Genomic DNA, 25166 nt, shown 5'->3' on the forward strand with positions numbered 1-25166 from the left:
CATCTCACTGCAAACTCTACCTCCCAAGTTCAAGCAAGATTCTCCTGCCTCAGCCTCCCAACTAGCTGTGACTACAGGTGTGCACCACCACACTTGGCTAATTTTTGTATTTTTAGTAGAGACAGGCTTTCACCATGTTGGCCAGATTGGTCTCGAACTCCTGACCTCAAGTGATCCACCCACCTCAGCCTCTCAAAGTGTTGGGATTACAGGCATGAGCCACCACGCCTGGCCATATGCAGCCACTTTGGAAAACAGTACAGCACATTCAAGTCCAGTTTGAAGAGACCCTGCTCTGTGACTCAGCTCCTGCACTCCTAGGTATGCACTCTGTCTAGTGTGCAAGTGCACGGCAGGAGAGGACTGAATATCCCTAACCACCAGCACCTCGGTGTACCCAGTGCACACTGGCAGAGTTGCGCTGTGTTCACCCAGAGGAGATGAACCGGCACCACGGGCATCAGCATGGAAGAGAGCCACATGCTTCGTGCTGTGCAAAGACAGCAAGCCTCAGAAGAGTGGGACCTGAATGATGCCTTTTACATAACAATATTTTTCTTTTCTTTTCTTTTCTTTTTTTTTTTTTTTTTTTTTTTTTTTTTGAGACAGTCTCCCTCTATTGCCCAGGCTGGAGTGCAGTGGTGGTGCAGTCTCAGCTCACTGCAACCTCCGCCTCCTAGGTTCAAGGGATTCTCCTGCCTCAGCCTCCCGAGTAGCTGGGATTACAGGCATGAGCCATCACTCCCTGCTAGTTTTTGTATTTTTAGTAGAGATGAGGATTTACCATATTGGCCAGGTTGGTCTTGAACTGCTGACCTCGTGATCTGCCCACCTCGGCCTCCCAAAGTGCTGGGATTACAGGCGTGAGCCACCACACCTGGCCAATTATTATTTTTTACAGAGACAAGTTCTCGCTATGTTACCCAGACTGGTCTCAAACACAAGGCCTCCAGGGATCCTTGGCCTTCCAAGTGTTGGAACTACACACATGAGCCACTACACCTGGCAAAAAGGTCCAGCAGGATGACTCACACCTGTAATCCCAACACTTTGGGAGACCAAGGCGGGAGGATTGCTTGAGGCCAGGTGTTCAAGACCAGCCTGGGCAGTAAAGCAAGACCCTGTCTCTAAAAAACAAACAAACAAAAAAAGCAGAAACAAAAACCCAGCAATATATTGTTGGTGGATATGCTCTTACACAGTGGAACTCTAAAGAAAAACAGAGCCAAGCGTGGTGGCTCATGCCTGTAATCCCAGCACTTTGGGAGACTGAGGCGGGAGGATTGCTTGAGCCTAGGAGTTTGAGACTGCAGTAAGCTATGATCATGCCACTACACTCCAGCCCGGATGACAGAGCAAGACCCCATCTCAAGAATAAATAGGCCAGGCACGGTGGTTCATGCCTGTAATCCCAACACTTTGGGAGGCTGAGGCGGGCAGATCACGAGGTCAGGAGTTTGAGACTGGCCTGGCCAATATGGTGAAACCTTGTCTCTACTAAAAAACACAAAAATTAGCCAGGTGTGGTGGCGGGCGCCTGTAGTCCCAGCTGCTCAGGAGGCTAAGGCGGGAGAATCGCTTGAACCCGGGAGGTGGAGGTTGCGGTGAGCCGAGATCACGCCGCTGCACTCTAGCCTGGGTGACAGAACAGCACTCCATCTCAAAATAAATAAATAAATTAAATAAAATAAAATAAATAGGCCAGGCGCTGTGGGTCACACCTGTAATCCCAGCACTTTGGGAGGCCAAGGCTGGTGGATCACCTGAGGTCAGGAGTTCGAGACCAGCCTGGCCAAAATGGTGAAACCCCATCTCTACTAAAAATACAAAAAAATTAGCTAGGCGTGGTGGTTCACACCTATAATCCCAACTACTTGGGAGGCTGAGGCGAATCGCTTGAACCCGGGAGGCAGAGGTTGCAGTGAGCCAAGACTGCACCATTGCACTCCAGCCTGGGCAACAGAGCAAGACTGCGTCTCAGTCAATCAGTAGATAAAAAAAACAAGGGAACACTGGAGACAATACACAGGATAGTAATTGGCTGTCTGGGGAGAAGTGGGTGTGTCTAGGAAACGGTGCTCACATTAGAGTGTGGGTGGTGGTCTTTTTCTTAAGGTGGTATCACATAGGATGTATTTGTTGCAGCAGTCTCTGTGCTTATCATGTGTATGTGTACATAAATGTATATGATATATGGGGCTGGGCGCAGTGGCCCACGCCTGTAATCTCAACACTTTGGGAGGCTGAGGCAGGTGGATCACTTGAGGGCGGGAGTTTGAGACCAGCCTGGCCAACGTGGTGAAACCCCGTCTCTACTGAAAATACAAAAATGTAGCCAGGTGTGGTGGCACATGCCTGTAATCTCAGCTACTTGGGAAGCTGAGGCAGGAGAATTGCTTGAGCCTGGGAGGCAGAGGTTGCAGTGAGCTGAGATCATACCACTGTACTCCAGCCTGGGCAACAAGAGCAAAACTTCATCTCAAAAAAAAAAAAAAGGGGGCCGGGCGCGGTGATTCACGCCTGTAATCTCAGCACTTGGGAGGCCAAGGTGGGCAGATCATGAGGTCAGGAGATTGAGACCATCCTGGCTAACGGTGAAACACCATCTCTACTAAAATATAGGCGAGCGCCTGTAGTCCCAGCTACTCTGGAGGCTGAAGCAGGAGAATGGCGTGAACCCGAGAGGCAGAGCTTGCAATGAGCCGAGATCGCACCACCACACTCCAGCCTGGGCGACAGAGCAAGACTCTGTCTCAAAAAAAAAAAAAAAAAAAAAAAAGAAAGAAAGGAAAAAATATATGTATATGTATATGTATATGATATATAGTATTGAAATGTTTCATGAGAAGTAGCTGGGTGGGTGGATGGGTGATGTTTACAGGTGTCACAGCTCCCTGGGGAATGGACTGCCACTGTCCTTGGGAGTGGGTTTTCATCAGCTGGGAGTGAGAAGGCCCCGAGATGGCTCAGTCAGACGTTGCTCTTCCCCACACCTCGCCAAGACTCGGTTTGCTCTTCTAGAAAACAAAACAGAAGCCCAGATCAGGAGACAAATCTTAGAGAGAGAAGTGAAGTGTTAGGCAGGTGTCTGTGGCCATCATCACCTTCCCCTCCTCCCCCGCTGAAGGAGGCTGTAGGAGGAACGAGCATGTTGTTATGCAGTTTACTAGTTTCGTGATCTTGGACAGGTGGCTTTGCCTCTCTCGACCTCAGTTTCCTCATCTGTGGAGTGAAGGTAATAATTGCAATTACCTTAGAAGCATGGTGAGGGTTCCGTGGGTCAGCTTTGCCCCAAACATCCTGAGCCCTCCCTCTGTGCCGAGTGCTTCCCAGAGCTCCGCCAGCGTGGGTGTCCCTCTAGGTGGGCAGGGAGGCAGCAGGCCTCCCTGGGCTTGCCTGGCATGGAGGAAGCCGGCAGGTGTGAGTGTTAGTAGTGGTTTTTTTGTTTTTTTGAGACAGTGTCGCTCTGTCACCCAGGCTGGAGTGCATTAGAACGATCTTGGCTCACTGCAACCTTCACCTCCTGGTTTCAAGGGACTCTCCCACCTCAGCCTCCTGAATAGCTGGGATTACAGGTGCGTGCCACCAGACCCAGCTAATTTTGTATTTTTAGTAGAGACGGGGTTTCACCGTGTTGGCCAAGCTGGTCTTGAACTCCTGACCTCAGGTGATCCACCCACCTCGGCCTCCCAAACTGTGAGCCACCACGCCTGGCCAGGAAGTGGGTTCTCTTAGAAGACCCCAGGAAGCATAGTGTTCCTGGAAGGAGTTTCCCCAAATTACAGGCAAGGATGGCCCTGGCTTGAGCAGATACCTGGATGTTACCTGGCTAGCAACCTGGCTCTGGCACTGGCAGCTGTGGCCTCAGTGTCCCCGCTGGACATTGAGGCAGCATTGAATATTGTTAAGAACAGATCTGGAGGGCAGGCACAGTGGCTCATGCCTGTAATCCCAGCACTTTGGGAGGCTGAGGCAGGTGGATCACCTGAGGTCAGGGGTTCAACCAGCCTGGGCAACATGGTGAAACCCCGTCTCTACTAAAAATACTAAAATTATCCAGGCATGGTGGCAGGCACCTGTAATCCCAGCTACTCGGGAGGCTGAAGCAGGAGAATTACTTGAACCCAGGAGGCACAGGTTGCAGTGAGCCGACATCGTGCCATTGCTCTCCAGCCTAGGTGACAGAGCAAAACTCCGTCTCAAAAAAATAATAATAATAATAACAGATCTGGAATCCAACAGCCAGAGTACTGGTCCAGACTCTACCGCTCAGTGCTGCGTGACCTTGGGAAGGCACTCCCTCTCTGTGCCTCAGTTTCCCCCTCTGAAACATGGGCTCAATAAGCAGGTTTGCCTCTTCCTGGCCATAACCCTCCCTCCTATTAGAGAGAACTCATATCCTGATTCTCAGTGATAACCATTTCTTTGCTTTTTTTCATAGTTTTGCTACTTGTACACATCCCTGACCAGTATAATCTGACCTGCTTTTGCATGTCACATGAATGGGATCACAACTGTGTGTGCTGCTTTGTGTCAGCATCTTTCACTCAACATTTAGAGGATTTCCCCATGCTGCAGCCGCGACTCATTCCTTTTCCTGGCTGTATATTTTTCCACAGTGTGAATTGACCAGTGTGTTCACCCATTCTTTTGACTGACGCTTGAAGATTCTTGTACCCATATCCCAGGACACATGTGCATGATTTCTCTGGGCTGTGGTCCAAGGAGAGGAAGTGCTAGGTTATCAGTTAAGCCTATCTTCAGGTATAAGAGAGATTGCTAAAAAGTTTTCCAAAGTGCTTGTACCAAGTTACACACCTAAGCAGCCACCTCAAGGGTTCCGTTTGCTCCACATCCTCACCAACCATTGTTGCTGTCAGACTTTTTAATTTTTACCAGTCTGGTGGGTACATAGCAATGAGGTTTCCTTTTTATCTCAATGTATTTAATTTTTTTTTTTTTTTTTGAGACAGAGTCTCACCCTGTCTCCCAGGCTGGAGTGCAGTGGCGCGATCTCGGCTTGCTGCAACCTCCGCCTCCCGGGTTCAAGCGATTCTCCTGCCTCAGCCTCCTGAGTAGCTGGGACTACAGGCACCCGCCACCACGCCTGGCTAGTTTTTGTGTTTTTAGTAGAGACGGAGTTTCACCATGTTGGCCAGGCTGGTCTCGAACTTCTGACCTCAGATGATCCACCTGCCTCAGCCTCCCAAAATGCTGGGATTACAGGTGTGAACCACCGGGCCTGGCCAATGTATTTAATTTTTAAGAGTGGATTGAAGTGAAAGCACCTACTTAAAAACCAGCACAGATGGTACGTGGGATATGGCAAAAACCCAGAGGTTTTGGAAACGTGGTCCTAACTGGCATTTCTGTTTCAGCCGACTCCACGGGAACCCATTCCCTCTACACGACGTACCAGGACTACGAGATCATGTTCCATGTCTCCACCCTGCTCCCTTATACCCCCAACAACAGGCAGCAGGTCAGTGATTTTCAGCAGAGGCACGGCTGCTGGATGTTGGCTGCCCACCCACCAGCATTGGCCCTCCCAATACCATCCTGTGGATCATATGGAGGCCCTTGGCTTTGGAGGCCATCTTTACGATGGTCACTTTCCCTGGGGATTAGAGACCAGCCCAGGTGTGGTTCGAGATGTCACTTTGGCCCCAGTCTTTCCTGCTGCTTCTTGGGCGCCCTGCCTGGCCCCAGCTAGCCCGACGCCCCTCCAGGGCCTCTTGAGTCATCACTGGTCTTAAGAAGAAGAGTGAATCAATCAGTCAACATTATTTTGACTGCAAGTAACAGAAACTCACACCAAACTGGCTTAACTAGAAAAAGAGATTTACTGGGTTATATAACTCTAAGATTCTAGAGAGGGCTGGCCTCAGGTCTGGTTGGATCCAGGGGCTCCAACAATATTAGGAATCCTTCCCCATTTCTCACCTCCACTTTTCTTTACAGCAGCTTTATTCACAGGTGCAAGGCAAAGATACCTCCTAGCAGCCCTAGGCTCACATCCACCAGCTTAGCCACCTCAGCAGAAAGAGTGCTATTTTTTCCAGTTGTCCCAGAAGTGTTTCAGAGCTGAGTCTCATTGGACTATTCACATGCCAGTCTCGGGGCCTGGGGTGGGGGTGGAAAGGGCAGACTGGCCAAGCCCGAGGCTCATGCCGAACCCTAGAGAGGGTGAGTGGTGCCAGCTTAACTTGAAACATGGACGGAGGTTGGGGAGGTGCTTTCCCTAACTGGGTGGGTGTGGCTGCCAGGAGGAGGCAGGGATACCGGGTGGGCAGCACCACCAAACACCCATTGCCAAGAGGCTGCAGCTGTGACCCGGCTCCTCTCTTGGACCCACCTTGCAAGCTGGGCCCACGGAGCAATTCTTCCAGTTCCTAATGAAGTGGAACTGGAAGCAATTCTTCCAGTTCCAGAGTGTTGACAGTTTAGGAAGTAAGTGTACGTATTTTCCCAGTTGGCACAAGTGACTTTGTAGGCCAAAAATGCTCAAATATTGATTTCCTAAGGTTCATCTAAAAACATGCTATTAAGAGCTTTGGTCTTAGGCCAGACTTGGTGGCCTGTGCCTGTGATCCCAGCACTTTGGGAGGCTGAGGCAGGCGGATCACCTGAGGTCGGGAGTTTGAGACCAGCCTGGCCAATATGGTGAAACCCCGTCTTTACTAAAAATACAAAAATTAGCTAGGTGTGGTGGCGTGTGCCTATAGTCCCAGCTACTCAGGAAGCTGAGGCACGAGAATTGCTCGAACCCAAGAGGCAGTGGTTGCAGTGAGCCGAGATCATGCCGCTGCACTCCAGCCTGGGCAACAGAGCCAGACTGTGTCTCAAAAGAAAAAAAAAAAAAGCGCTTTGATCTCAGAATTAGACCTGAATTTGAGTTCTTTCTTTGCTACTTCCTAGCTGTGTGATCTCAGGTAAGTGATCTCACCTCTCTGGGCCTTGAGTCCCTGCTGTGTAAAATGGGTAGAATCATAGTGCCCCTGAATCAGGGTCATTGAGAAAGGTCCATACACTCCTGTGGCAACCGGAGTGTGACAGGGCCCGACACACAGGAGGGGCTCAGGGAGCAGTGCCTGTTCCTGAGTATGTGGGAGGCGTGCTGGGGAAAAGCTTGAGTCATAGAGTTAAGAAGTGGGTTAGAATCCAGGCTCTTTCCCTCCGTCACTACACAACTTAGGGAAAATTACTTAACCTCTGTGAGCCTAAGTTTTCTCATCTGTAAAACGGGGCAAAATGAGTTAACGCCTCTCAGGGTTGTTAAGAGATTCATTGAGATGATGAGTTGAAGATAAGGCTGTACAGTGTTTATTACAGGACCAGCCACAGTCGATAGCTACTTTAGCAATTTGATTTAATGCCACTTAAAACACACATAAAGAACTAACCATTCAACAGTGGGAGTTGAGCTGCAAAGCGTGTCTGGAGTTCACGCTGTGAGCCACGTCACTTAGAGCTCCGTGGGACTCCCGTCCATGGATCTCCTGCATTGGCAGATTCCTTAACAGCTACATGAATGCTAGAACTGTGTAAATAAGAACAATATAATAGGCTGGGCACGGTGGCTCACACCTGTAATCCCAGCACTTTGGGAGGCTGAGGCAGAGAGATCACCTGAGGTCAGGAGTTCGAGGCCATCCTGACCAACATGAAGAAACCCCGTGTCTACTAAAAATACAAAATTAACTGGGTGTGGTGGCGCATGCCTGTAATCCCAGCTACTCAGGAGGCTGAGGCAGGAGAATTACTTGAACCCAGGAGGTGGAGGTGGAGGTTGCAGTGAGCCGAGATTGCACCATTGCACTCCAGCCTGGGCAACAAGAGTGAAACTCCGTCTCAAAAAAAAAAAAAAAGAAAGAAAAAAAGAAAAAGAACGATATAATCTCAGCAAATAAGCCAAACACCGTGAATATGGCGTCACCTGTGAAGATAACAGAATCTTCCTCGGAGACTGACCAGCAGGGGAGAGAAGGTGTATTAGTCCATTTTCACACTGCTAATGAAGATTTACCCAAGACTGGGTAGTTTATAAAGAAAAAGAGGTTTAATGGACTCACAGCTCCACATGGCTGGGGAGGCCTCACAGTCATGGCAGAAGGCAAAGAAGAACCAAAATCACGTCTTCCATGGTGGCAGGCAAGAGAGCTTGTGCAGGGGAACTACCCTTTTATAAAACCATCAGATCTCGTGAAACTTACTTACTATCACCAGAACAGCATGGAAAAGATCCACCCCTATGATTCAGTTACCTCCCACCAGGTCCTTCCCACGACGTGGGAATTATGGGAGCTGCAATTCAAGATGAATTGTAGGATGTGGACACAGCCAAACCGTATCAGAGGGTGAGGGTCCCATAGGGCACTCAGAAGTCGCAGCCATCCTGACCTCAGTCAGGGTCCAGGGAAGGGGTGGCGCCTATAACTGGCCCTGCCAGTGACCTGGGATCTGACTCTGCCATTGTCCATGGGTGTGGCTTTGAGCAAGTTGAAGACCACCAGCCTGTGCTCTCTGGATCTTATTTATTGAGCACCTCCTGTATGCCAGGCACTGTGCTAGGTACTGAGGATACAGCAGTGGGCAGTGAACAAAATCCCTGTTCTCATGGAGCTGCCACTTCAGTGGGAAGAGACAAGAAACAAAATGAAGGGGGAAAGCCATCTCTGCTGAGTGTCAATAAGTGTTAAGTAATGGGGACAGAAAAGCAAAGATCAGGGAGTGTTGTGGTGGGGTGGATCTTGAATAACATAGTCAGCAAAGGCCTCCCTGGGAGGGTGACGTTTATGTAAGACCAGAAGAGGTGAGGAAGGAAGCCATGTGGGGACTCGGGAAGAACGTTCCTAGCAGAGGGAACAGCGGTGCAGAGGCCTCGAGGAAGTGTTTCTGGCCATGGCGAGGCCTTTGTCCTTTATCCTGAATGAGAGGGAACCACAGGAAGGTTTGTCACCTGACTCGGGCGTTCCTTGGGCTGTGTGTGAGCAGGGAGTGGGAACGGCGGTGGGTGAGGGGAGCTGTGGCAGTGGTCCGGGCAGGACCCCTCAGGCCGACCTGTGACAGGTTCCTGTCCCCCTCTCTTGCCCTTTCCCAGCTGCTGCGGAAGAGGCACATAGGAAATGACATCGTGACGATCATCTTCCAGGAGCCTGGCGCACTACCGTTCACCCCCAAGAACATCCGCTCCCACTTCCAGCACGTCTTCATCATTGTCCGAGTCCACAACCCCTGCACTGATAACGTCTGCTACAGGTATGCCCCCCATACCTGGCCCCCAGCAGTGTACGGAGAGAGGGGCAGGCAGCTGGCCCAAGTGGGTCCCAGTACAGGGCCCCCCCCACCTCACATGTTGTGCTTCAGGAGAAGAGCTCAGCGGACACTCCCCACACCATCTCAGAGAGTGGTTTTTAGCCAGAAAGGGGCATGGCTCCCCACTTTTGCTAAGGAAACCATCAGGGATTTGTATTTGCTTGTAATCTTTTGTTTCAAGTGACAGAAAACCCATCTCAATGTGGCTTAAGACAAAAAGACAATTGTGCATATAGGCTCTCAAAAATGGCACATTTAGGCCTGGCTGGATCTGTCCCCCTCTCCTTTCCTGCTGGTCACCTTTCCAGCAGGTCTGAGGTGAACATCCTACCAGCTGCAAATCCCCCAAAATGAGAGCTTTTCTTTCCCAAGAGTTGCGTCAGAAGCCCCAGAATTGGGGCTCACTGGCCCAGTTGGAGTCGTGTGCCTGTCCTAGAGCCAAAATCACCAGCCAGGCCTGGGGCACTGGGCCTCAAGGACCAAGAGGCACGAGTGATGGCCCAGAGGAAAGTCGGAGGGAAGCAGGGCCTACCTGTGGAGGTGGGCCCCACTTTGGAGGTAGAATTGAGGAGGTTTTTGTTGTTTTGGGGTTTTTTGTTGTTTTTTTTTTAAGACAGGGTCTCACTCTGTCACCCAGGCTGGAATGTAATGGTGCAATCATAGCTCACTGCAGCCTTGACCCCCCAGGCTCAAATGATCCTCCTGCCTCAGCCTGCTGAGCAACTGGAACTGCAGGTGCACACCCCCATGCCTGGCTAATGAAAAAAAATTTTTTTTTAGTAGAGATGGGGTCTCTCTATTTTACCCAGGCTGATCTTGAACTCTTGGCCTCAAGCGATCTTCCAGCCTCAGTCTCCCAAAGTGCTGGGACTGTAAGTGTGAGCCACTGCACACAGCTGAGATCTTTTCGCACCTGTACATGAAGTGCTTTTTGTTCTTTCTGATGCTTCATATTCCATTGTACGGATGCGGGGTCATCTCCTGTCCTCTACTGATGGGTATTACGGTTGTGATGCCTGCAATGAGCAGTCTTATTTATAGTCTGATTGTGCCTGAGTCCAAGCATACAGCTGTAGAAGAAATTCTAGAAATGGAGGTGCTGGAGCAGAGGACGTGTGTATGTGCACTAGTAGTCACCGCGAAATTACCGCGGGTCTACCAGCTACCTCCCTTGGCTGGGTGAGGAAAGAGAGGGGCATCCCAGCCTGCAGCACTGGTTGTCTAGCACCGCTGTGCTGCACATGTTGCCCGCTGGCTACTGGGAGCCAACGCACTGTGTGGCAGGGCCTCCTTACAGGCATGTCCCCGGACCTGAGGCCCCCTCTCCCCCTGCCCATTGGTTCCTGGAATATGTAGCAGCAGCAACAGAGTGCCTGCACCTCAGGCCCTTTGTGGGGTTGAGGACCCTTGGATGAGATGGGAGATATTTACACACATGCACACGCACGCGTGCACAGGCACATGCACACATGCATGCACGCATCTGTGCACACGTGCACATGGACACACATACACATGCACACACATGCACAGGCACACACCTGCACACAGGCACATGCATGCACACGTGTATGCACACACATGCATGCATCTGTGCACACATGCACATGCACACACATACATGCACTCACACGGGCATGCATAAACACACACACACACACACACATGCACACACCTGCACTCACACAGGCACACACAAGCACATGCACATATGCACACACATATGCACACATACATGCACACGCACACATACACACATGCACACACTGGAAAAGGAGGCAGCCTTCTTAGGATGCATCAGAGGTGGAGGGTTGAGCTGGTGGGGGGAGCTGCTTTCTCTTCTTCGTCCCCACTCTGACCTCCCCTCTCCTACTGGGGTCATCACATCAGCCCGCAGCTGACCTCCCTCCCTTCCAGACTCGCCTCTGTATGGTCTCCAGAGTGATTTCTTCTCTCTCACACACAAACCTTTCTTGTTTTTTATAATTTAATTTAAAATATTTTAATTATGCAATATTTTAAACATTCTGAAAAATGCAGAAAATCATTTAACAGACACCCATGTGCCCACCGCCAGCTTTAGCAGATGTTAACATTTTGCTTTGTTTGCTTCAGCTCTCCCTCTTTCCTTCATTTTTAAAGAAAGAAAATGTTAGAGATACAACCAAAGCTGCTCCTCAGCCATTCCCCTCCCTTCCCATCCCTCCTTCCCCACAGGCAGCTGCTCTCTGGACAGACCTGACCCTGCCTCTCCCCTGTGGAGGGAGCCCGGACACAGCTCTCCAGCTTACCATCTCCTGAAACCCCCTACTCCTGGCCCCCAACTCAGTGAATTTCTAATTGTCTTTCAAGACTGAACTCATGGCGAGGTGCAGTGGCTCACACTTGTAATCCCAGCACTTTGGGAGGCTGAGGTAGGCAGATCACCTGAGGTCAGGAGTTGGAGACCAGCCTGGCCAACATGGTGAAACCCCATCTCTACTAAAAATACAAAAATTAGCCAGGTGTGGTGGCAGGTGCCTGTAATTACAGCTGTTCCTCTGGAGGTTGAGGCAAGAGAATCGCTTGAACCCAGGAGGCAGAGGTTGCAGTGAGCCAAGATTGCACCACTGCACTCCAGCCTGGGCTACAGAGCGAGACTCCATCTCAATAAAAAAAAAAAAAAAAAAAAAGACTGAACTCAGATGAGCCTCTGACACCCTCCAGTGGTTCCTCACCTGCTCCATGTGCCATTGCCCAACATGTTTCTGTCATAGCACACATCACACCATAAAAATGATATGATGGGCCGGACATAGTGGCTCACACCTATAATCTCAGCACTTTGGGAGGCTGAGGCAGGAGGATCACTTGAGCCTGGGAGTTCAAGATCAGCCTGGACAACATAGGCAGACCCTGTCTCTATAAAAACAATTTACAAATTAGCCAGTCATGCTGGCACGCACCCGTAATCCCAGCTGAGGTGGGAGGATCACTTGAGCCCAGGAAGTCAAGGCTAGAGTGAGCCCCATTGCACTCCAGCCTGGGTGACAGAGCAAGACTCTCTCAAAAAAAAAACCAAAAAATAACAAAAAACAGACATCACGTGGCTGTTGCCTCCTTTGACAGTAACCCCATTTCATGTTTAGCTTCCTGTATCTGTCACAGCACAGAGCTTGGCACATAGTGGGTCCTTTGCTTGGCTGGAAAGATGCCTGGCCCAAATGTTGCAGGCACTGAAAAAATAATTGTTGAATAAATAATTCTGAGTGTTCTAGCAACACTTATTGCCCTCCGGTGATCAGGTGACCACCAGGTCCCCTCGTCTGCTGGTTGTTTCGTGAGTTGTCATCCTTTCTGTTTCAAGTGTGCAATTTCCGAATGGCCACCCACATCATCCCTGCAGCCTGTGGACTCTCAAAACCCAGTCCCTCCTGCTGGGAAGTAAGGGACCAGCTGTTCTGATGGCTCAAAAACCTTCAACCGTTTGCAATTTTATGATTCGTGAAATCATGAATCAGGAATATAGGAAAAGCCAAAATCTGTCACTATAAGCAGCTAAATGCTGAATAAAGAAGTTACAAAACTCGGCTGGTCGCAGTGGCTCATGCCTGTAATCCCAGCACTTTGGGAGGCTGAGTTAGGTGGATCACCTGAGGTTGGGAGTTCGAGACCAGTCTGACCAACATGGAGAAGCCCCATCTCTACTAAAAAATATATAAAATTAGCCGGTCATGGTGGCACATGCCTGTAATCCCAGCTACTCAGGAGGCTGAGGCAGGAGAATCGCTTGAACCCGGGAGGTAGAGGTTGTGGTGAGCCAAGATCATGCCATTGCACTCCAGCCTGGGCAACAAGAGTGAAACTCTGTCTCAAAAAAAAAAAAAAAGAAAGAAATTGCAAAGCTCTTCATCTCTGTAAAGTGCAATCTGACTGCCCCATTCAGTAGAGAGAGGGGCAGGGGAGGTCATCTCATCCATCCCCCTGCCTGGAGTAAGGCCATGCCCACAAGATTTACCACAGAAGAAAATTTGCCTGGTGTGTGTGGCATTCTTTGAAGCATGTCCGCACTGGAAAATGCCTTTTTCTGTTAAAACTATGCCCACCATACGTTGGTAGAAACCTGTTTCATCTGTCCACGTTTAAACCATTACTTCAGTCAGCATTGAGCACCTGTGCTGGGGAATCCACTAAGCCTAGGGCAGCATCCGGCCACGTGGCACTCCTGGGGCGTGAAGGATCACTAGCCAGTCAACACCAGAGATGGAGAGCGAGGGGTCTGGCCTGATCGGCCGGGGTCGCACAGTAGCTCCCACACTGGTACGTGCCCTGTCCTCCCGTCCATTCTTCATGAGGCAGCCACAGTGGTCTCCGCAGATTGCCAATCTGTTGTCCCTCTGCCAGCACCTGCCTCCATTGGGAACCCAGCGAGAAGCAGATCTCCCTCAAGGATTTAACCAAAGGGAGTTGATGCCACTGACAGAGGTGTGGGGAGCTTGCGGGAACCATGTGGGAAGAGGCTGCATCCAGGGACTAGCCAGGGCAGGAACCTTTATCCACCCCCAAGCCTTGATGGGCTCAGAGGGAGATGGGAGAAATTTCTGAAAGCTGATGAAAGCTGTGGCCCTGGGAGAGGGGCGGCCCAACAGGAGCAGTAGCTGTAAGGGACCAAAGATGGCAGCCACTGACACTTTCATCACAGCCCCTCAGAGTGGAAGGGAAGAGGAATAAATACTCCAGCCTCTCTCCTCCCGCCTTCCCATCCCCTGCCGGTGCTTCCCATTGGCCAAACTCAGCTGGAAGCCCCAGGGCACAGAAACCCAGGTGACAGAGCTGGAGAGATCTTCCTTCCTGAGCACAGAGCAGGGCAGAGAACGGCAGACTGGATCAGAGGGGGCAGACAGGGAATGGTTTCACCACCAGATCAGATCGTTAAATGGTTGCCTGCTCCCATGGTAAGGATAGGAAGTGCTAACCCACCAGGGCCCCGTGTGGCCTTGCCCCTGGTGACCTCATGGCCTCCTGCTCCTTGCCTTCCGGGCCGTGCCCACCCTGGCCTTCCCTAGTCGGCCGCTACCTGTGCTGCACCCCCTGGCTGCAGCACCCTACCCCAGCTCTTCCTCTGGTTCTACTCAGCCCTTAGATCCCAGCTTCATCGTCACTTGCTCAGAGAGGCCCTCCCAGATTCTCCCTGTCCAAATCAGGTCTTTCTCTAGTTCTGTCATAACATGCCCTGTTCCCTTTCCTCGTCTTTATGAGTTTATCTCTGTGTGTTGATTTGGTATGACCCTCCTCCTGGACTAGAAGCTCTGGGAAGGCAGGGACCACATTATCCCCAATGCCTAAGAGCATGGAGTCCAGGAAGTGCTTGTCAAACAAATGGATGATTGTCGTACCGTCGCCCTTGTCAAGAGTTGGGGGTAAGGGAAGGGAATCAACAAAACCTGGGCAAGCATGACTTTCAGTTGGAGTTTCATGGAGTGTTTTTAATCCATAATCTCTACTTTTTTAAATTATCCTACAGATGGAAGAGAAACAGTAGGAATTCTGTCTTGACACTGTACTGACAAATAAGGGTTTTAATCAAAGATGAAAATACCATACATTTTTAGGAAAGCATAGTTAACTTATTGCATCACCCTGTGCCATTAAGAAACATAAAGAGACCGGGCGTGGTGGCTCACATCTGTAATCCCAGCACTTTGGAAGTCCGAGGCGGGCGAATCATGAGGTCAGGAGTTCAAGACCAGCCTGACCAACATGGTGAAACCCCGTCTCTACTAAAAACACAAAAATTATCCAGGCGTGGTGGTGCACGCCTGTAATCCCAGCTACTCAGGAGGCTGAGGCCGGAGAATCGCTTGAACCCAAGATGCTTGAACCCAGGAGGCAGAGGTTGCAGTGAGCCGAGATCACACCACTGCAATCTAGCCAGGGCAACAGAGCAGCAAGACTCTGTCTCAAAAAAAAAAAGAAACATAAAGAACAGGCTGAGTGCAGTGGCTCACACCTGTAATGCCAGCACTTTGGGAGGCCAAGGCAGGCACATCACTTGAGGCCAGGAATTCGAGACCTGCCTGGCCAACATAGTGAAACCCCATCCCCATCTCTACCAAAAATACAAAAATTAGCCAGGCATGGCAGTGCGTGCCTGTAATCCTAGTTACCCCAGAGACTGAGGCAGGAGAATTGACTGAACCCGGGAGGTGGAGGCTGCAGTGAGCTGAGATCACGCCACTGCACTCCAGCCTGGGCGACAGAGCGGGGCTCCATCTCAAAAAATAATAATAATAAAAGAAACATGAAGGACATAACTCACCTGCCCTGGGTGAATATTCTGGCAGGTGCCTTGGCCTTTTTGTGCACTTTTAGCAATAATCTGCCCAAAGGCCACTGAGCCTCTATTTAATTTGGTCATCAGAGCATCACATCCAAGATGTTCATCAAATCTCCAAATGTGACTCATCAACAGATCTTCTCCCTGTCCGAGCTCAGGGCTCCTTCTGTCCAGAGGCCTCAATGGGTGGAGAGCCTGGTTACCTCTCCTGCTTCTGCACCTTGCAATTCTCCTCCTCCCATCCCTGCTCACTGCCAGTTTCTGACCCATCCAGGGTTGGAGTGTAGGGAGGAAAAGGGAGGCAGGGAAGTGCCATGTGGACTGTGGCTGGAGCTGGCTGGCTGCTCGCCGGGCTCTTCAGGGGCTTCCTGCACAGGAGACAGATCCCAGTCCCCTCGCTGCTATAAGGATCACCTAGGGGCTGGGCGCGGTGGTTCATGCCTGTAATCTCAGCACTTTGGGAGGCCAGGGCGGGTAGATCATTTGAGGTCAGTAGTTCAAGACCAGCCTGACCAACATGGTGAAACCCTGTCTCTACTAAAGATACAAAATTAGCCAGGCGTGGTAGCAGGTGCCTGTAATCCCAGCTACTTGGGAGGATGAGGCAGGAGAATTGCTTGACCCCGGGAGGCAGAGGTTGCGGTGAGCCGAGATTGTGCCATTGTACTCCAGCCTGAGCTACAGAGTGATATACTCCATCTCAGGAAAAAAAAAAAAAAAAAAAATTACCTAGGGGGTCCCTCCTGTTGGGGGTGGGATAGGGAGAGAGGGTCCCTCCTGTTGGGGGTGGGATAGGGAGAGAATGGGGCTAACCCACCAGCTTTCTCCACAAGCTCCTTTTCTCTCTCCATAGTTTAAATAGTGGGAAATGTGGTATAAGAGCTTGGGGGAACAGAGTTTTCAGATCATTTTCTCTTTTTTTTCTTTTTGACACAGGGTCTCTCTGTCGCTCAGCCTGGAGTGCAGTGGCGCATTCTTGGCTCACTGCAACCTCTGCCTCCTAGATTCAAGTGATTCTCCTGCCTCAGCCTCCTGAGTAGCTGGGACTACAGGCCTGTGCCACCACACCCAGCCTCATTTTCTCTTTACGCTCTCCTGAGTTGCTATCAGATTTTGATAGCGTCTCCATCAAAACCAAAACAGGAAGAGTTCCATTCTAACTTCCTGTTACAATGAACTTCCTTTATTAATTTTTTTTCTTCTTTAAACCTCAGCATCTACCAGAGGAATGCAATGAATTTTCCAAATAACCTTTGTTAAGATGACTTACAAGGTATACTTGTGTAACACAAGTGTTCAAAAGAACTAAAACTCGTAAACATTCTACATCAGTCAGCTATTCCTACAATAAAGCCGTATAACAAACCACCCCAGAGCTCAGTAACAAACATTAACGTTTCTTTCTGGCTCATACATCTGCGGGTCTGCTGGAGTCTGGCTGGACTTGGTTCCAGGTCTGCTCCAGAGGTCCTTCATCTTCTGGGACCAGTAGACTACCTAGGGTCTGTTCATCCCACAGTCATGGCAGGTGCTTAGGAGGCAATCCCCCTACCCCAACACACACACACACAACACACACACACACACTTCAAGCCTTTAACTTGGAAGCCATTGGCCAAGTCACGTGACCAAGATCCATGGGGTGTGCCTGCTTACGAAGGTGGAGAGGAGGGAGTGGATTTTTTTTTTTTAATATCTTCCCCAATTTAAATCTTTTAATTTAAAAGTAAACTTTAGGCCAGGTGCAATGGCTCACGCCTGTAATCCCAGCACTTTGGGAGGCCAAGGTGGGCCGATCACCTGAGGTCGGGAGTTCAAGACCAGCCTGACCAACATGGAGAAACCCCGTCTCTACTAAAAATACAAAATTAGCCAGGCGTGGTGGCAGGCGCCTGTAATCCCAGCTACTCGGGAGGCTGAGACAGGAGAATCACTTGAACCCAGGAGACAGAGGTTGCCGTGAGCCGAGATTGTGCCACTGCCCTGAGGGAGTAGGTTTTTGCCAAACTGTAAGATCTGCCACACGGTCTATGTGTATTTAAAACAGGAATAAGTGAACAGTCCTTGGGGAATTACCCTTTGATGTCAGAGGATGTTCAGACATCTGCTTTATAGAAAATGTGTATGTGCCCTAACACTTTTTTTGTTTTTGAAACATAGTCTCGATCTGTCCCCCAGGCTGGAGTGCAGTGGTGCCATCTTGGCTCACTGCAACCTCTGCCTCCCAGGTTCACACCGTTCTCCTGCCTCAGCCTCCCAAGTAGCTGGGACTACAGGCACCCACCACCACGCCTAGCTAATTTTTGTATTTTTAGTAGAGACAGGGTTTTACCATATTGATCAGGCTGGTCTCAAACTCCTGACCTCAGATTATCTGCCCACCTCAGCCTTCCAAAGTGCTGGGATTACAGGTATGAGCCATTGCGCCCAGCTGACTTTCTATTAGATTTTGAATCTGGTTAGCCAGCAACTTACTAATTAGACATGGACTTTCATTCTTCAGAAGGAAACCATTTGGCCGAGTGTGGTGGCTCACACCTGTAATCCCAACACTTTGGGAAGCCCAGGAGGTAGGATGGCTTGAGCCCAGGAGTTTGAGACCAGCCTGGGCAACATAGTGAGACCTCGTCTCTACAAAAAATAAACAAAATTGGCTGGGCGTGGTGGTGTGAGCCTGTAGTCCCAGCTACTTGGGAGGCTGAGGCAGGAGGATTGCTTGAGGACAGGAGGTGAAAGCTGCAGTGCGCTATAATTGCACCATTGCACTCCAGCCTAGGTGACAGAGTGAGACCTGTCTCGACAAAACAAAACAAACAAAAAACCCTATTCCTATTTTTTGATCGAACATTTTCTCTCTAAAGTGTTTTAGTGCCTTTCTTCCCACCATCTAAATAATCTCTCCCTCCACAGTATGGCTGTGACCCGATCCAAAGACGCTCCTCCTTTCGGCCCCCCCATCCCCAGTGGAACCACATTCCGCAAATCCGACGTCTTCAGAGACTTCTTGCTGGCCAAGGTGATTAACGCTGAGAACGCCGCACACAAGTCTGACAAGTTCCACACCATGGCCACCAGGACCCGCCAGGAGTATCTCAAGGACCTGGCCGAAAACTGTGTCTCCAACACCCCCATCGACTCCACCGGCAAATTCAACCTCATCTCCCTGACCTCCAAGAAGAAGGAAAAGACAAAAGCACGGGCTGGCGCTGAGCAGCACAGCGCAGGGGCCATCGCCTGGAGGGTGGCGGCCCAGGACTACGCCCAGGGGGTGGAAATCGACTGCATTTTGGGAATTTCCAATGAGTTTGTGGTGCTCCTGGACCTACGCACCAAGGAGGTGGTATTCAACTGCTACTGCGGGGATGTCATTGGCTGGACTCCAGACTCCTCCACACTCAAAATCTTCTATGGACGAGGGGACCACATCTTTCTACAGGCGACAGAGGGTTCTGTGGAGGACATAAGGGAGATCGTGCAGAGACTGAAGGTAAGGGAGAGAGCCTGGCAATAGGGCGGCGATTTGTATGGTTTCGGCCTCAGGAACCACTGAAATACTTCCCCAGCCCAGTCAGTTAGGCTAAGACACGCACTGGCTGGGAGAGAATCACAGTTGTCACTGACAAACTAGACATCTTGTGGGTTCTGCAGCTAGGTTCTTCCTTTGGAAGGTTTGTACCAGAGATCTAAGGATCTTCATGCTATTACCTTGGAAAAACGAGATACTTATTAACCTTGGACATTGATAGAAAGTGTAAGTTTAAGCTTAGGTTAAAAACGTAGGCCAGGTGCCATGGCTCATGCCTGTAATCTCAGCACTTTAGGAGGCTGAGGTGGTGGATCGCTTGAGCCCAGGAATTCCCAGACCAACCTTGGTAACCATAGTGAGACTCTGTCTACAAAAAAAAAAACAAACAAGAAAATTAGCAAAGCATGGTGGTGCATGCCTGTGGTCCCAGCTACTCGGGAGGCTGAGGTGGGAGGATTGTTTGAGCCCAAGAGGTTGAGGCCGCAGTGAGCTGAGATCATGCCACTGCACTTCAGCCTGGGCAATAATATGAGACCCTGTCTCAAAAAAAAAAAAAAAAAAGTGTAAGAGTACTTTCTAAAATAATTAAAATAGAATGAAAAATGTCCAAACCATTAAAGGATAGGGCAGAGGTGAGAGGAGGAAAAAATACAAGAAAGCACAAAGGAACATAAAATTATATGGCAGGAATGAGTTCCATGTTAGTAATCACAGTAAATGTGAATGGTTTAACTTGCCCTATTAAAAGACAAAGACTCACAGTCTAGGTAGAAATCTTCCCCTAAACCCCTCGTGGACAAACCAAGAGTGGCAGATTGGTGACAGCTTAGCTGCTGTCTGCCTGAAGCATTGTGCTGAGAAGTACTCAGGCCCCATCTAAGCTCCACAAGAAAGAACACTGTGGTCAGTGATTGCCTCTGCAGTGGGTTTGGCAGAACGGCGTGCCATGCGTGCTAAATAGAGATAGCATACAGCATGGCAGTTCAGAGCACAAGATCTAGTCAGAAGGCCTGGCTTCAAGTCCCAGCACTGCCACTTACCAGCTGTATGACCTTGAGCCAAGTTATTTAGCTTCTTTGTGATTCAGTTTCTTCATCTGAAAAGCAGGAACAAGAATCATTCTGCATTGCTGGGTACAGTGGCTCATGCCTGTAATCCCAACACTTTGGGAGGCTGAGGAGAAAGGATTGCTTGAGCCCAGGAGTTTGAGACCAGCCTGGGCAATATAGTGAGATGCCGTTTCTAAAAAAAAATCAAAAAATATATTAGCCAAGGTGGGTGGATCACGAGGTCAAGCGATCAAGACCATCCTGGCTAATACGGTGAAACCCTGTCTCTACTAAAAATACAAAAAATTAGCCGGGCGTGGTGGTGGGCACCTGTAGTCCCGGCTACTCAGGAGGCTGAGGCAGGAGAATGATGTGAACCCGGAAGGCGGAGCTTGCAGTGAGCCGAGATCGTGCCACTGCACTCCAGCCTGGGTGACAGTGCTAGAGTCTGTCTCAAAAAATAAAAATAAAAAATAGGCCGGGTGCGGTGGCTCACGCCTGTAATCCCAGCACTTTGGGAGGCCGAGGTGGGTGGATCACAAAGTCAGGAGATTGAGACCATCCTGGCTAACACAGTGAAACCCCGTCTCTACTAAAAATACAAAAATTAGCCAGGCATGGTGGCGGGTGCCTGTAGTCCCAGCTACTTGGGAGGCTGAGGCAGGAGAATGGCATGAACCTGGGAGGCGGAGTACAGTGAGCCGAGACCGTGCCACTGCACTCCAGTCTGGGCGACAGAGCGAGACTCCGTCTCAAAAAAAAAAAATAAATACATAAAATAAATAAAATAAAATAAATAAATAATAAAAATAAAAAATAAATTAGCTGGGCATGGTGGTGCACACTTATGGCCTCAACTATTCAGGAGGCTGAGTGCCAAGATCACTTGAGCCCAGGAGTTTGAGGCTGCCGTGAGCTATGATCGCACCACTGCACTCCAACCTCGGCAACAGAGAAAGACCTGGACTCAAAAAAAAAAATGAAAAAGTGGCCAGGCACGGTGGCTCAAACCTGTAATCCCAGCACTTGGGGAGGCCGAAGTGGATGGATTATTTCAGGTCAGGGGTTCAAGACCAGCCTGGCCAACGTGGTAAAACCTCATCTCTACTAAAAATACAAAAATTAGCCAGGCGTGGTGGCACACACCTGTAATCCCAGCTACTCGGGAGGCCGAGGGAAAAGAATTGCTTGAACCCGAGAGGCAGAGGTTGCAGTGAGCTGAGAGTGAGCCACTGCAGTCCAACCTGGGTGACAGAGCAAAACTCTGTCTCAAAAAAACAAACAAAAGCAAACTCCTGTGTTCCTCCCCACCCCTCTCAGAGGTTTCCTGACTTAGTAAAATAGAAGTCCTCTACTCAAATAAGGTTTTAGGGAAAAAAAGGTCGACTCCATCTCTCCATTTGCGGATGTCAGAGCCTTGGCATCAGCCTGGGCTCCACTCTCTCATGCCCACATTCGTCAGCTCCACTTCCATAGGCAGGCGTCAGCCACCTCTCCCACAGCCCTCATCCTGGCGCGAGCCACCCTGGTCTCTCCCAGACACTTTTGGTAGTGTCCTTTCTGGTCCTTCTTGCCCCTGCCCTTGCCTCTCTGTGGCCTGTTCTCTATGTGGTAGTGAGAGCAATCTTATCACATCACCTCTCTGCTTAAACCCTCAGGTCACTCTAGGTTAAAGCCTCAGTCCTTACGGAAGCCCATGAGGCCGGCTGTGACCTGGCTCCCTGTCGAATTCTCTGACCTCATGTCACTGTTGCGCTCTCTGCCCCAGCCATGCAGACCTCTGGGGTTTCATGCTCATGCTAGGGCGGTGTCCAGCCTCAGGGCCTTTGTACCGCCCGTGCCTCTTGCTGGAACACTTCTCTGATCACCACATGGCTCACTGCCTTTCCTCCTACAGGCCTTTGGTCACATGTCGCCTTGTTAGTGAGGCCTCGTTATCTAAGATTGCACACCCCCTCCCCTGGTTTGGAGCACATTCCCCCGCTTTGCCTGCTTAACCACCGTCTGCCATGCACTGTGTGTTATCTGTTCACTGGCGTGTCCTCAGCACCTGGGCCAGCATCTGGTGCACAGTAGCCGCTGAGTGAGCAGGAACCGAGTGCGGGCATGAATGCATCGTACGCTATAGTGGCCGCAATAGCGAGCATCAAATGGTCACCAGCTCTGCGTCAGACCCTGCTCAGCACCTTGGGTGGTTTTGCGTCTCTTGCTCACAAAAGCCTGATGAGGTCCTCACTTTGCAGATGAGGAAACTGAGGCCCAGAGATACCTTGACTTGCCCAGAGCCCAAAGAGCCTGGGTTTTGGGGTGTTTTGTTTTGTTTTTTGAGATGGAGTCTTGCTCTGTCCCCCAGGCTGGAGTGCAGCAGAGCGATCTCGGCTCACTTCAACCTCCACCTCCTGGGTTCAAGCATTTCTCCTGTCTCAGCCCCCCAAGTAGCTGGGACTACAGGCGCCCGCCACCATGCCCAGCTAATTTTTGCATTTTAAATAGAGATAGGGTTTCGCCGTGTTGGCCAGGCTGGTCTCGAACTCCTGGCCTCAAGTGATCCACCCTCCCTGGCCTCCCAAAGTGCTAGGATTACAGGCCTGAGCCACCATGCCCAGCCAAGCCTGGGTTCTTAAACGCTAGGCTACTCCACCTCCCCTAATCTTGACAGCAGCTCGCGTTTCTTGAGCAGGGACCATGCCAGGCACCGTGCCAGGTGACATGTTTTACCCACATCCTCACTGTGCCACTCTGTCCCACACCCACCCCCGTGCCTACTGTTGGCAGAGTCCTTTTAGAGCACATTTCCACAGCCATACCCCCACCCCCACCCCCAGTCTCAATGCCCCAGAGCCTGCTGGGGAACCAGTGGGCCAGGGAATGGTGACATAAGCCATCTCCCGTGGAGGGGCAGGCCCGTTTTGAATGACTCATGACAGTGCGTCTCTCTCTTTGTGAAGCACCCACAGGGTACAGATTCCACACTCTCCCTGGCAGCCTGACTCAACTGCCCCAGACATCCTGAACTAACGGTATCCCATCACTGGTTAATTGAATGAGTGGTGTTATGCGCCTGGCCTTGGCCTGGCCAGCCCAGTGCTGGGACATAGCGATGACCATAGCAGACCCAGGCCTACTTTCATGGGACTCCTCTCTGGGACAGATATTAAACACACAATTCGGCCAAGCGTAGTGGCTCATGCCTGTAATCCCAGCACTTTGGAAGGCGGAGGCGGGTGGATCACGAGGTCAGGAGATCGAGACCATCCTGGCCAACATGGTGAAACCCCATCTCTACTAAAAATACGAAAAAATTAGCGGGGTGTGGTGGCGGGCGCCTGTAGTCCCAGCTACTCAGGAGGCTGAGGCAGGAAAATGGCGTGAACCCGGGAGGCGGAGGTTGCAGTGAGCCGAGATTGCGCCACTGCACTCCAGGACTCCAGCCTGGCGACAGAGTGAGACTCCGTCTCAAAAAAAAAAAAAAAAAACCCATGCAATTCAAGTGCCAAGAGCTTAAAAGGGGGGGTGTGGAGGATGCCAGGAGAACCTATCAGATGGGGCTAAATCAGACAAGGAGAAGGTCTTAAATCCACAGGTTGGTTACAGTCCCAGATGTATTTAGTTAGTTACCAAAGTTTAACATTTAGAGCAAGCTTGTCCAACCTGCAGCCCAAGATGGCTTTGAATGGCACCCAACACAGATTCATAAAGTTTCTTAAAACATTATGACATTATGAGTTTTTTTGTGATTTTTTTTAAGCTTATCAGCTATCATTAGTGTTAGTGTATTTCATGTGAGGCCCAAGACAATTCTTTTTTTTTCTTTAAGACAGAGTCTCGCTCTGTTGCCTAGGCTGGAGTGCCATGGTGCAATCTCAGCTCACTGCAACCTCCGCCTCCCCAGTTCAAGCGATTCTCCTGCCTCAGCCTCCCAAGTAGCTGGGATTACAGATGTGCACCACCATGCCCAGCTAATTTTGTATTTTTTTAGTAGAGACGGGGTTTCACCATGTTGCCCAGGCTGGTCTTGAACTCCTGACCTCAGGTGATCTGCAGACCTCAGCCTCCCAAAGTGCTGGAATTGCAGACATGAGCCACTGTGCCCGGCCCAATTTTACTTTTTAATTATAGAATATTGCAAGCATACACTAAAGCAAAGGGAATCATATAGGAACCCCAGTCTTGGCTGGCTGCAGTGGCTCACACCTGTAATCCCAGCACTTTGGGAGGCCAAGGCAGTTGGATCACCAGAGGTCAGGAGTTCGAGACCAGCCTGACCGACATGGAGAAACCCCGTCTCTACTAAAAATACAAAATTAGCTGGGCGTGGTGGCGCATGCCTGTAATCCCAGCTGAGGCAGGAGAATTGCTTGAACCCAGGAAGCGGAGGTTGCGGTGAGCCAAGATTGTGCCGTTGCACTCCAGCCTGGGCAACAAGAGTGAAACTCCGTTTCAAAAAAAAAAAAAAGAGAACCCCAGTCTTCATTACCATCTCCAACAGTTACTGACCCATGGCTGATCTTGTTTCTTTCTTCCCTCCCTCTCTTTCCCAATTATTTTGAAGCAAATCCTAGACATCCTATCATTTCATCCGTAAACTTTTCAATATTTATTTCTAAAAGATACAACTCTTAAAACATAACATAGCCATCATACATAAAATAAAAAATTAACGATAATTCCTTATTGTCAAATAAACACATTGTCACCCATGAATGGGCTATAAAATCAATCACAGAGATGTAATTTTTTTTTATTTTTAATTTTAACTTTAATTTTTAAAGACAAGGTCTTGGTGTCATCCCGGCTGGAGTACAGTGGCACAATCATCGCTCACTACAGTGTCAGTCTCCTGGGCTCAAGCCTGCCTCCCACCTCAGCCTCCCGAGTAGGTGGGACTGCAAGCCTATGCCACCATGCTCAGCTAATTTATTTTATTTTATTTTTAGTAGAGATGAGGTCTTGCTATATT

The 25166-nt window shown here is 50.0% G+C and overlaps 1 protein-coding gene across 8 annotated transcripts in view; it reads left to right on the top strand.

Moving 5' to 3' along the window:
- Positions 1-25166, top strand: part of SIPA1L3 (signal induced proliferation associated 1 like 3) — a 299853-nt gene that overhangs the window by 193433 nt on the left and 81254 nt on the right. For all 8 annotated transcript variants that reach the window (XM_054540313.2, XM_024237020.3, XM_063720074.1 and 5 more), the window contains 3 exons: positions 5379-5482; positions 9101-9258; positions 18542-19118. In XM_054540313.2, coding sequence (XP_054396288.2) covers positions 5379-5482; positions 9101-9258; positions 18542-19118 — 839 coding nt within the window. The remainder of the gene's footprint in view (positions 1-5378; positions 5483-9100; positions 9259-18541; positions 19119-25166) is intronic.

Source organism: Pongo abelii, chromosome 20 (assembly GCF_028885655.2).
Source record: "Pongo abelii isolate AG06213 chromosome 20, NHGRI_mPonAbe1-v2.0_pri, whole genome shotgun sequence".
In the NCBI taxonomy this organism is placed as follows: Eukaryota; Metazoa; Chordata; class Mammalia; order Primates; family Hominidae; genus Pongo; species Pongo abelii.